The sequence below is a fragment of the Halictus rubicundus genome, chromosome 13, assembly GCF_050948215.1.
Source record: "Halictus rubicundus isolate RS-2024b chromosome 13, iyHalRubi1_principal, whole genome shotgun sequence".
Taxonomy (NCBI): Eukaryota; Metazoa; Arthropoda; class Insecta; order Hymenoptera; family Halictidae; genus Halictus; species Halictus rubicundus.
In genome coordinates, this window is record NC_135161.1 from 10430397 (window position 1) to 10443016 (window position 12620).

At 47.5% G+C, this 12620-nt stretch overlaps 2 protein-coding genes across 2 annotated transcripts; one reads left to right on the plus strand and one right to left on the minus strand.

Annotated features, from left to right (window-relative positions):
- Positions 1-225: 225 nt before the first annotated feature.
- Positions 226-2854, plus strand: LOC143360509 (tubulin beta-1 chain-like). Its single transcript, XM_076799442.1, has 5 exons — positions 226-282; positions 336-449; positions 491-737; positions 1308-1885; positions 2540-2854. Exons 1-5 carry the CDS (start codon positions 226-228, stop codon positions 2852-2854), a joined length of 1311 nt encoding a protein of 436 aa, XP_076655557.1.
- Positions 2855-3547: 693 nt separating this feature from the next.
- On the minus strand, positions 3548-11586 carry LOC143360186 (tubulin beta-3 chain). The gene is made up of 3 exons (XM_076798797.1): positions 10983-11586; positions 6196-6304; positions 3548-5354 (listed from the first exon to the last, which is right to left on the minus strand). The coding sequence occupies exons 1-3, from the start codon at positions 11037-11039 to the stop codon at positions 4153-4155; spliced, it is 1368 nt and encodes a 455-aa protein (XP_076654912.1). The 5' UTR covers positions 11040-11586; the 3' UTR covers positions 3548-4152.
- Between the last annotated feature and the right edge of the window lie 1034 nt (positions 11587-12620).

A 12620-nucleotide genomic window follows, 5' to 3' on the forward strand; every position in this document is an offset into this window, starting at 1 on the left:
TTCGTTTATTTTTTTTTTTTTTCTTCTTTTTTCTTCAACCAAACACCACCCCCGAACGTGATCCTTCAACCAAAAAAAATCGAAGCAGACCAAGAGATCTCCAGAAGGAGATCCTCCTCGCTTCTGTCCCCGAAGCATCGCCATGAAGTCGACGCGAGAGATCCCATAATTTTTCCAGGACAAGTTTCTAAATTCTAGTCTTCGGCGGCACGGTATTCTAGAAGAATGAGGGAGATCGTGCACGTGCAGCTGGGTCAGTGCGGGAACAATGTCGGCCGAAAGGTAGTCCAGGTGTCTGTCAGTTTTCTTTCCGGTTCGAAAATTCTCGTTTCCAGTTTTGGGAGTTGATCACGGACGAGCACGGTTTGGACAAAGATGGCGTCTACCGCGGGGAGTCTGACATGCAGTTGAATAACATGGAAGTTTATTTCAACGAAGGGCCAGGTACTGTGAGAAGGGCTGGAACTATAATTTTTAGCCGATCGAAAAGCGACACGCTATCCTCAAAGCCTGTAGGTTCGTTCCGAGAGCGGTGTTGATCGATCTCGATCCTTGCACCTTGCCCCCCGCGCTGTCCACGAACTGCGGAGGACTGTTCAATCCTGAAAACTTCGTGATCGGATGCAAAAGTGCCGGGAACAATTGGGCGAAGGGTTATTACAGCGAGGGCGCGGAGTTGGTGGAAAATGCCCTGGAGATCATCCGCAGGGAAGCCGAAGTCTGCGACATGTTGCAAGGTGACGAAGGATAAAGAGTTCTTTAAAACACGTTGTCCTTGAAAAGCAGAGAAACATTCGTTCAGATCAGACATGGCCGGAGCCCTGGCTCGTTTAGAGAGCAAGACAGCCACGCCCACTCAAGGTTTCCCACGTGGAGCTAGGCTTCTATGGTCTCTGAAACTAGATTTTTCAGGTCTTCAAAGCTATATTTTTAGGAGATGCAAAATAGAAAAGCTAGTCAGAATATCGTTAAAACCGAGAGCAACGAAGCCACGCCCATTCGGAGCAGTAGAATCCCGGCTGGGCGGAGCTTTGTTGAAATTGAGAGCATCGAGGACACGCCCACTCAAAACATTCTATACGCAGTTTTTAGGATCTTTAGAGTTAAATGTCCAGGGGATACAACATCTAGAGTAGGCAGGATTGAAATCAATGGCAGCAAAGCCACGCCCACTAAGAGTAATCTTGTCAAGCCTTTTAAGGTCTTCAGAGCTAAATTTTTCAGGGATATAGAATCTAGACTAAATATAAGAAAGCTGTCGATAATTGGTTAAACAATCTAAGTTTTGGGAGTCTCTATGGACACAGGTATCCAGATGGTCCGCTCCCTGGGCGGTGGTACGGGGTCAGGGGTCGGCGCACTGCTGATGACCAAGCTGAGGGACGAGTATCCCGACAGGATCGTGAAATGCTACAGCGTGATGCCCTCCTCAAAGATGTCGGACGTCGTGGTCGAACCCTACAACGCTGTTCTAGGTCTCTGCACTTCGATCGACTGCGCGAACCTAAGTTTCTGCATGGACAACCACGCGCTGCATCGAATCTGCACAAGGCTTTTGCGAATCACCACGCCTAATTACGCCGACACGAATCACCTGATCTCCGCCTGCATGTCCGGCGTCACCTGCTGCTTCAGGTTCCCCGGACAGCCGACCACCGATCTGCGAAAGATGCACGTCAACCTGGTCCCGTTCCCCAGGTTGCACTTCTTCGTCGCAGGATACGCTCCCCTCACCTCGAGGAGCGCGGCCCAGTACAAAGTCGCGTCCGTGGTCGACTTATCGAGACAGCTGTTCGATCCGAAAAACGCGTTTTTCGATTACGATCCGATGCTGGGGAAAATGATCGCCGTTGCCGCTATCTTCCGCGGCGAGGCGTCCAGCAAGGTTCGGAAACCGCAGTTCTGCTAACACAGCTTTTGAAGTCGAAAATAGTCTTTTAAAGTTGAAAACGCCGTAATCTAAAAATTTTGTTTGGGATTATTATATGAAAGATTTCTTCCCGGTAGATAAAGTGTTGAGTAGACTCCTCATAGTACGCGTCCCGTAAGCAGACGCCTCATTAGTGCGCGCCTTATAAGTGCGCGCCTCATAAGTGCGCGCTTTATAAGTATGCGCCTCATATGTGCACGCCTTATAAGTATGCGTCTCATAAGTGCGCGCTTTATAAGTACGCGCCTCATATGTGCACGCCTTATAAGTATGCGCCTCATAAATGCGCGCCTCTTAAGTACGCGCCTCATAAGTGCGCGCTTTATAAGTATGCGCCTCATAAGTGCGCGCCTCGTAAGTATGCGCCTCATAAGTGCGCGCCCCGTAAGCAGACGCCTCATAAGTAGGCGGTGGATTTTATGCATTCGTGGGAAAAACGAATTCGCGAAATATAAAACGGTGTGAAGATTAAAAGAATTTGGAAGAATATAAAAATACAGTATTTTTGTTCAGCCCCCGTTTCTCGCAATAAATGCAGAAAATGTTGATCTTGCAAAAAATCCACAATCTACTGGAGGATGCCTCGCTGAAAAGATCGTTTCGTTCCAGCGCGTGGAGGAGCAAATGAGCAATCTACGGAGCAGGGACAGCTCGAGTTTCGTCGAGTGGATCGCGAATAACGTGCAAACTGCGATCTGCAAGGTTTCTCCGCGCGGAGCCTCGATGAACGCCACCCTGATATCGAACACGACAGCGTTTCAAGAGCCTCTCAAGAGGCTGATGTCCGGGTTCGACGAAATGCTGAAGAAGAAGGCTTACACCCATTGGTACACGGCGGAGGGGATGGACGAGGCGGAGTTCGAGGAGGCGCGGGGGAAAATGCGCGACCTGATCGCCGAGTACCAACAGCAAGCTAATCGTTAAACGGCTGATCTGTCTGCGAAACAATGCGTCGATCACAGGGAACGAAACACAAAATACTTTTTAATGAAAGTTGCGCTAACATATTCGCGACACTTTTCCGATTAAAATGAGTCCAAACACGACACAATTCAGTGCGCGTGTACTTGTTTGATTCGCGATAAAGTGGAACCTCTATTATCCGAACTGATAATAGAAGTTGCAGTGCTGGAGCAACCTAGCTACACTGCTGGATTAAACCTTTAGTGATTTAATATTGTATCTGGATCGACTGAACCGTTTATGTATTTTAACAATTAAATAATTTCTAAATCTAATAGTCAATTAAATGAACAAATATGATCCGAATGGTGTCGTGTTTGGTCTCATTTCAAAAGGAGCAACGCCACCAATGTGCGAGTACGAGTTTCACGAGAGGATAATTAAAAACAGATTAGTTACACGTCTCGAGTACCGAGCTTCCGGGTTCTCGGGTACGCACATCTCTTTCACACTCGACGAGACTAGACTGCGGATCTATATGCAAAATTGTGCAAGATTTTTCAGGAACTGGAGCTAAGTGAAAATATAGTTATCTTGCAACGATATTAACAAGCCGTACATTTTTCTATTTCAGCAATTCCCTGTTCTCCTAAGTGCACAAAATCCGCAGTCTAATTACCCCACCAGTTTTCCAGTTAAACGCACGCAAAAACCGAGGTTCAAGGATCGTTCGGAACTGGTGTACTCGAAAAAATTCTTATATTTTCGTTAAGGAACAAACTTGCGCTACCGTAAAACGCGTGCCACGATTAATACGCTTATATATGAATAATGTTGCGGGTATAACAGAGAAGGCAGATTTTTGGTTGCGGTGCTTTGGCGTTTGGTCATCAAGGATTGTCTCTTTGTCTACCCGCGTCCTCTCTATCCTCCTCCGGGTCCCAAACACGTTTCCGAAGGCCAGCCAGTAGTCTTGAAAAACCTTCGTCAAGCGGAAAAAGACGCTCTACCGCGTATAAAAGTACAAAAAAGCGAACTACAGTGATTTCTCCATATATGTCGCCAGGACCTGGATGATAAATATCGCGGAATTATCCCCACTACCGCGGGATATACCCGGTGAGGGGCTACGAAGCTCGAGAGGTCTCGGACACCAAGCAGTGTGAATACAACACAGGGCGTGTCTCCTGAACGATACATGACATTGACATATATCGAGAATTCACTGTAGCTGGGCCTCGGTACCGAACCACTTCTAAAATACAGAAAAGAGAGACGGAGAGGGTTGATTGCCCGACGTCCGGACGGTACCGGCTGGTCTACTCCGGGTCGCAGGTCTCGAAGTCGTCCGCGCACTCCTCGGCTTCGAAGTCCTCTTCAGCGGTGGCCTCCTGGTACTGCTGGTACTCGGACACCAGGTCGTTCATGTTCGATTCCGCCTCGGTGAACTCCATCTCGTCCATACCCTCGCCGGTGTACCAGTGCAGGAACGCCTTCCTTCTGAACATGGCGGTGAACTGTTCGGAGATCCTCTTGAACAGCTCCTGGATGGCGGTGGTGTTCCCGATGAACGTCGAGGACATCTTCAGCCCCTTCGGCGGGATGTCGCAGACGGCGGTCTTCACGTTGTTCGGGATCCATTCGACGAAGTACGAGCTGTTCTTGTTCTGCACGCTCAGCATCTGCTCGTCGACCTCCTTCATCGACATTCTGCCGCGGAAGACGGCGGCCACCGTCAGGTACCTGCCGTGTCTAGGGTCGCACGCGGCCATCATGTTCTTCGCGTCGAACATCTGCTGGGTCAGCTCCGGCACGGACAGCGCGGAGTACTGTTGCATGGACCTGGAGGTCAGAGGAGCGAACCCGGGCATGAAGAAGTGGAGACGCGGGAACGGGACCATGTTCACCGCGAGCTTCCTCAGGTCGGCGTTCAGTTGCCCGGGGAACCTGAGGCAGGTGGTCACTCCGGACATGGTCAGCGAGACCAGGTGGTTCAGGTCCCCGTAGCTGGGGTTCGACACCTTCAGCGTGCGGAAACAGATATCGTAGAGGGCCTCGTTGTCGATGCAGTACGTCTCGTCCGTGTTCTCGACCAGCTGGTGAACCGACAAGGTAGCGTTGTACGGTTCGACCACGGTGTCCGACACCTTCGGCGACGGCATCACCGAGTAGGTGTTCATGATCCTGTCGGGATACTCTTCGCGGATCTTCGAAATCAACAAGGTTCCCATTCCCGACCCGGTGCCGCCGCCCAGGGAGTGAGTCAGCTGGAAACCTTGAAGACAGTCGCAGTTCTCGCATTCTTTTCGCACCACGTCCAGCACGGAGTCGACCAGCTCAGCGCCCTCGGTGTAATGGCCCTTCGCCCAGTTGTTGCCCGCTCCCGATTGACCGAACACGAAGTTGTCGGGCCTGAACAGCTTCCCATAGTCCCCGGAACGTACCGCGTCCATGGTCCCGGGCTCCAGGTCCAGTAGGATCGCTCTGGGCACATACTTGCCCCCGTTCGTCGACGTGGCGACTGCAACAACGGTACAATGTGAGATCCACCAAAATAGCTAGCAATGTCATTTACTGGATAGGGATTAGGGCAGCTGGTACACAGCCTGGCTAGCAAGGTCTCGTCTATCTGTTTCGAGGCTCCGGAAAGACGATAGTTGTCGCGTGGTTGCGGTGTGGCCGTAAAAATTAGGAAATTAGGGGACGACCGAGGGTTACAAACGACTGGAAAGAAGGCACGCGCTGGTCTCGGCTTGCCCATATTAATCGGGTTTCGGAGCTATTGTCATTCCGGCTGAAAACTCGCCGCGACAATGGGCTACGCGCCGACGGAAACGCGTGTCTTATACGGCTTCGGGTGACGCGCGTTCCCGGCGCGGCGTGTGCCTGTACGGCTTGCAAATTAGCTGCTGGCTGGCCAATTTCGTTTCGGAAACCGGCGAGACGCCGAAACCGTGCAAAATCGTCGCGCGAACGGGGACACACGAGGCACCGGGCGAAAACCGGACGGATTCGCGTCGTCCATCGGCCGCGCTCGGATGAAAGCCAGGGGTGAACACCGCCGTTGCTATTTCCAGCCTAAACGCGGTCCTTGCTGTCGCTCGATTTGCTCCTTTTTCCTGGCGTTCCTCCTATCGCGACGGGGACCACGGAGAAAGAGAAACACTCTCGGAGAAGGAGAGAGAGAGAGACCGAGAGTGAAAGAGAGAGAGAGAGAGAGAGTTAGCAAGCTTCTATTTTGGAGCGCGAGAGGAATTCGCGAGAGAGCGCTCGACGACAAACGCTCCATGATAAAGTCGACGAACCTCCGCAGCAGCTCGTCTCGCGTTTTTCGAACGTTCTCGAGAATCTCGTTCGCTTACCGGAAGCCTCGTTGTAGTAGACCGAGATCCGTTCCAATTGTAGATCGCTGTCCCCGTGATAGATCCCGGACTGATCGATCCCGTGCTCCTCGGAGATCACCTCCCAGAACTGCAATCAAACGAGAAACGTTCGAAATGATCTCTCGACAGCTTAAAATAGCAACTTATTGTTCGCCGATCCGAAAGGATAAAAAGGAAGTACAGAGGAGAAGGGGAGAAAGAGAGAGAGAGAGAGGGGGGGATAAGGCGATGAAGCTAAAAATAGAGCTGCACGAAATTAACGCGGCCTCTGCCCCCTGGCTTGAGGAGACCACCCTCTCTCTACCTCGACCTGTGTGTCGTTCGTCTTCCACATTCGTCGCGCTTTCACTATTTTCTCGGACGCTATTAATAGCCCGTGTCGGTGTTCGAGACGGTTCTGGATTGCCCCCTCGTTCGAGGACCTCTCGGGACCTCCGGGAACCTCTGCTAACCTCCAGGAACCTCCAGGAAACTCTGGGAGCTTGTGGGGACCTCTTGAGTACTCTTGAGAACTCTTGAGAATTTTTGAGAATTTTTGAGAGCTCTTGAAAACTCTCGAGAACTCTTGAGAATTTTTGCGAGCTCTTAGGGAACTCTTGGGAACTCTTGGGAACTCTTGGGGACTCTTGGGAACTCTTGGGAACTCTTGGGAACTCTTGGGAACTCTTGAGAACTCTTGGGAACTCTTGGGAACTCTTGGGAACTCTTGGGAACTTTTGAGAGCTCTTAAGGACATCTAGGCACTTTTAGGGACCTCTTAAGGACTTCTAGGAGCTCTTAGGAACTCTGAGGAATTATGAGAAACCGCTAGGAACTCTTGGGAATTCTTAGGAATTCTAAGGAACTGTGAGGAAATCTGAAGAACGCTGAGGAACTCTGAGGAACTCTGAGGAACTCTGAGGAACTCTGAGGAACTCTAACGAACTCTAAGGAACTCTAACGAACTCTAAGGAACTGTAAGAAAGTTCTCCGCAGCTCTCGGGACTCTTGGGAACTCTTGGGACATCTAGGAATCTCTATAGACCTCTATAAGTGCTTCTAGAAACTCTTAGGAACTCTTACGAACTCTTTGGAATTCTTTGGAACTTTTTGGAACTCTTTGCAACTGTAAGGAATTCTTAAGAGCGCCTACGAACTCCTAAGAACTCTGGGGAGCTCTGAAAAACTGTATAGACGCCCTAGAAACTCTTTGGAACTCTGAGGATCTCTTAAGAAGTCCTAGGAACTCTCAGAAACTCTGAAGAACTCTTCCGGTGGACATCCGATCATGAATAAACTGTCGATTTCAGTATAAAATCGAGAAGTTTCAAGTGAACTTTAAGCTAAAAATATGACCCCTGAATTAATAAAATGGGGCTCCCCGTAAACCTATAGCCGAGACCTCGTAAAAATTGTTCATACAACTATTCCATGTACTGCACGTTCACATTGATTCATAGTCCTCGAAGTTAATTAATTTTATCTTTGTTTTCTATCACCCTTTCACTAGGTTCGTCAATCACCTGTAAAATGATGTACGGCTATAGAAAACGAAGAATACTTTCATACCTCAACTACGTTTTCATTGTGTGCAGATGAACCGACACACAAAGACGAGACCGCGAATTAATTCGTACGCCTAGCATCCCGGACAACAAATAGAATAGCCCAATTAAACAGCCGAAAGAACTAATCAGCAGATGCTGAATACGGTGCTCGACTATCCTACATCGATACAGATCTGCTCCACAATGCAGAAACCGCGCGCGGCAATCCTCCGTGGACTATCTCTCGCAAGTAGAAGAGGATCCTTCGCTTCGGCAGATTTCGAAATTCACAAACAATCGGAGCGTCGCCAGAGTAATTACTCGTTCTCTCTCCCGGGGTCCAATTAGCCGGAGGGTCCACCAATCCGTTCTTCCCCGAAGAAAACCGGGGGCCCCCTTTGTGTTCGATTCACGCTCGGCTGGATCGGCCGGTCGTTTTCCGCATGGCAGAGCTTCGGGATCGGTAACATCAGGAACCGATCGCGTAGAGTCTGCGAGAGAATCCGGCCGCGGTATCTTGATCGCGATTCGCGAAAAATCGGCGAGCGTTCCTCTTGTTGCGTGATGCCGTCGCCGCCACCATCGTCGTCGCCACCCCGCGCCGTGCATGATTCACGAGCTGGTTCCGAAAGCAGCCGCGCGAAACGACGAGAACAATGACTGGCTTCCCTTTACGACCGGCGCGCGTTTTACTTTCGTACGAATTTCCGTCCGGCGACAGAGACTCTCTCTCTCTCTCTCTCTCTCTCTCTCTCTCTCTCTTTATCTCTGACCGCATGCGAATATTCCGCGGCGTTAAGTGGAGAAAATTCCCGATAGCGATCGCGAATAATTTCCCCGGCTCGCGAGCCGACATTAACGATGGCGACGATCGACCGGACACGCGGCAGCCTCTCTCTCTCCTCTCTCTCTCTTCAAATTGCTCCTCATTGCCGAGCACCGTCTTATCTTTAATTCGATTAGGAGCTCGAATTCTTCAGAGACTATCGCTCCATCTCGGCCCACGAAACTACGGCTTTCCTAAAGCTGTGTACACACTGGAGCAACCGATTGCCTTCTTCTTCTTCTTCTTTTATTAAAAGAAGCTTCAGATATGCTTTAGAGACGCTTCAACTCTCGCTGATCCTCGGATAATGTTACTCGGGTCTGTCCTGACCCTTCCGGCTGGCAATTCCATCTTCCATTTCTGGTAATTATTAGACTGGGGAGCTTCAGGCTATCTTCTAATTTTATGGCTTATTTTTAATAAAATTTGAAACATTATCTCGCTGATTATGAAATTGTAGCATAACTACGCTAAAAATGTTGTTTAGTTTCTTGTAATGCAAGTGCAATATTTCCAACAGACTAGTAATTATTGCAGCGAAGTGGTTCGACTAAGTACTACAATAGAATTCGATTTCTTTTTTGTCAAGAAACATTTTTTTACCACGCTCGAATTTTTAGTACAGCTTTGATTAGGATCAACGAGGTGTCAGAATGTTGCAAAAGTGATTGCTAATCTAATGGCTAAATTTTTGAAACAGTAGACATTTGAGGAACTTAAAAACACTTTTGCGTTATTATCGACTCCTCAAAATTATTGATATAAGAACTGCGTGTGGCTTTAATATCTTGGAATTAAACAATTTTTATTTTAATAATTGCAATTTGCAATTAACGTCCGCATAATAATTGCAATTTGCACTGTAGTATAGTATTCGTTTGAAGCCATCGGGTGTAAGTTCTTTTAACATTGTTACTGCAAAAATTTCGCGAGCATCGCAGCCTGGTATCGGTGACAGTATCAGTGTCTATCTTCTGACCCCTGAAGAAGCTGACCCCTAGCCACAATGCTCGCGAAACGTCGGAAAAACAATTGCAAAAGAACACGGAACTGCAGCACCCGAAAGGCTCGACGGTATAGTTCGAGTTAAAAGAGGGCGAGCTACCCCTTATCGACTAGAACCGATGCTCCCATAAAAATTTCAAAACCCCATTGAACTATCCTCCACGGAACGCGGTGGGTCGAGTCTGTATCTTACCAGGAACCGTTTTACGCAAAACAGCAACAATTTTATAGGAAAAGCTCAGAATTTTTACAATAAATGTCAACGAAAAATACTTTCTATCAGTTCACTGGAAGATTGAAAGACCTACAGTGAAAAGAAGCTGACACGTTCGCTGTCCTGTGCAGCATACGTGATTGACAATTACAATAAGTATTAAATAACGTCAATAACCGGGTACTAGAGTACTTTCAATTTCTTTAACCCTCAGCACTCGAAGGCGTCGCCAAAAATTGCCGTATCATTACTCAAAATATCTTTCACATTACTAAATTGGTAATTTAATAAATTACTAAACATTTCAGTATTGTTACAGTAAATTTCACCATTTTCGTGTGTATAACTCGAAAAAAAGTATATACAAGGTTCTAGGTCGGAAGAAATGTTTCGTTTTGGAGTTAAAATAATTTTCGAAAAATTATTTTAGACTCCTACATTCTTGGATGATCGCTAGACTGCGGATCTTATGCATTTGTGACAGAAATGAGTACGTATCATTCGGAACAGTAAACAGATTAAAAGAGTTTAACAATGTCGATATACTACTTTTAACATATAAAAATGATTAATGATCGAAATCAATTTTTACTTAGCTCTTATAGATTGCAATTGACGTATAAAAATTTCATTTCGCATAAAGATCCACAGTCTAACGTGTAATTAAACACCGTAGAAAATGTTGATTATTGCCACAAGGGTTGAGGCAGAAAAGGGTTAAAGCAGACGTAATAAGCAAAACCGTACAGTCGATAAATAAATGTGCAAAGGGAGAATGGCGACAAAGAATAATCAAGAAAAGTGGACACTTAAACCGAGCGTTTGGAAGCTGCATGGGATGCTAAGAGGACAGAGAACAGCCCAGAATTTGTTAACACTAGGTTTACGGGACCCGTCAAAATGACGGGTTCTAATACTTTTAATTTACAATTATTAATATTCTAAAGATACATCCACGAGGAATGATTCAACAAATTTATTTCTTTGGGTATATGTTATTTTTTAAAAATGGCTAAAAATTTGGCCAGCACATGTTCTTGTTATTTTTATTAAGTAATGTAAAATAGTCACTTTCAGTGCTCCGTAAACCTAGTGTTAAAGGACCTAACACGCAAGCTATTCCACATCGAATCTCCCATAAAAATTGACAACCCCCGAAGAAACTATTGTCAATAAAAGTGCAAGCAGGGCCTACCTTGGCGCCGATTTGGTTCCCGCATTGTCCAGCCTGCAGATGCACAATCTCCCTCATCCTGGTGTCCTAGTGCCTCCTGCGAGCCGAGAAATAAACAGCTGATCCCTGGATGGTGTCCGGTTAGGCGAGAGGCGCGGGTAGAGAAGCGGCGGGTAGCGAAGCAGCGGGTAGAGTGCAGCGAAGCGGGTGCTACTGTCGTGTCGCGCAGGAGTGGACTGAAGCGGAGCGGTGTTGAGCCTGCGGAGCAATGCTGACGAGCTGAACCACGCTCGTGTCGGTGTCCTCAGGGCGACTCTCGTCTCGTCTCGACTCGACTCGACTCGTTCCGTTTCGTATCGTCCCGCCTCGATTATCCCGTGAAAGCAGAGGGGAGAGGACTACGACTCCGACACGTCGGCTCAGGAAAGCACACAACGAGACTCTTTCGAGGCACTATCATCCTCGACCACCGGATACATCGGTACCGGGAAAGGAAAATTCGACGAACACATTCTTTCCCGAACCACCACACTCGCCTGACTGCCGCTCCTTGTTTTCGAAGAGCCAGCGCCCCTCCGATGCCACCCCCAAAAATACTGATTTTTGCATTGCACGTTTCTTTAACCGGTAGCATTCGGACCATTTACAAACTTCCATGTAAACATACCGATTGCCTGTGTTGACCCACAGGTTGATTTATCTGGGTCCCCCGAAGGGACCGACCGACCCCGTGCATGGTTCCTTTTACCGTGCATATGCCAAGTCGTAAACGGAAATAAAAACTGTTTAGCCATGTAATACAATAGCCATTTAGACGGTATTGAAGACGGGAAACTTATTCCTTGGAACATATGTTATGGCAAAAACCGCTAAAACTCTGATTAAATGTGTTCTTATCATTTTTGTAAAATAATTCAAAACAGCCAGCTTTAGCGCTCCGTAAACCTATTCTTACCAAGTTGAAAATAATACATTCTTAAATTCTTTCAATCCTTCTCCTTACATATAAATTATTATTCATTTCCTCAACAATATTTAAGTTAAAATAGCTCCTAAAGTTAAACTTTTTGGTGAGAGCAATACACGATGCCCGACCAAAATGTATCAACTAATTAGCACACACTCTTCGTCGATGACAAAGAAAACTATAAAATGGACACGGTAATCTTCTAAAGGAAGAACGTGAAGAAATTCCATTTTAACTTCCAATTCATTGAGAGAATACTTTTAATTACATGCTTGCTTTGATCCGAAAGTTTGTTTAACGTTACACCGTTAAAACAATCGGACATTTCATCAGGCAACCTAACAAAATCTTGTCATTTACAAGACATGCCAACCACTCGTAGGCATAGTGTTAACTTCGCTGTAACAAAAAGGAAATGCCAACAGGATTTCCTGTTCGATGGACTCGAGGAGCACTCGACGGAAGTGCCACTCGAGCATGAACGTCTTTCGGGACGACCTTGCGGTTCCAGAAATCGTTCAGTCGATCTGCGAGGAACAGTTCTACGGATTCCTGTATGCTCTGCGAGCTGTTCGAAACAGGTCTGGCGCCTGTGTCGCGGCTGACTCATTTCTGGACGATAACCGAGACGAAGTTTCGTCTCCAGCTGCGCGGCCACGATCCCCTGCCGCTGTAAAAACCCTTCTTCTATT

Excerpts from the sequence above, each read along its gene's own strand:
- LOC143360509 (XM_076799442.1), top strand. The coding sequence starts at position 226 with ATGAGGGAGATCGTGCACGTGCAGCTGGGTCAGTGCGGGAACAATGTC. Across the intron at positions 738-1,307 it reads AGTCTGCGACATGTTGCAAG|GTATCCAGATGGTCCGCTCC; the intron begins GTGACGAAGGAT and ends CTATGGACACAG. Across the intron at positions 1,886-2,539 it reads GCGGCGAGGCGTCCAGCAAG|CGCGTGGAGGAGCAAATGAG; the intron begins GTTCGGAAACCG and ends GTTTCGTTCCAG.
- LOC143360186 (XM_076798797.1), bottom strand. The coding sequence starts at position 11,039 with ATGAGGGAGATTGTGCATCTGCAGGCTGGACAATGCGGGAACCAAATC. Across the intron at positions 6,305-10,982 it reads GGAACCAAATCGGCGCCAAG|TTCTGGGAGGTGATCTCCGA; the intron begins GTAGGCCCTGCT and ends GTTTGATTGCAG. Across the intron at positions 5,355-6,195 it reads CTACTACAACGAGGCTTCCG|TCGCCACGTCGACGAACGGG; the intron begins GTAAGCGAACGA and ends CCGTTGTTGCAG.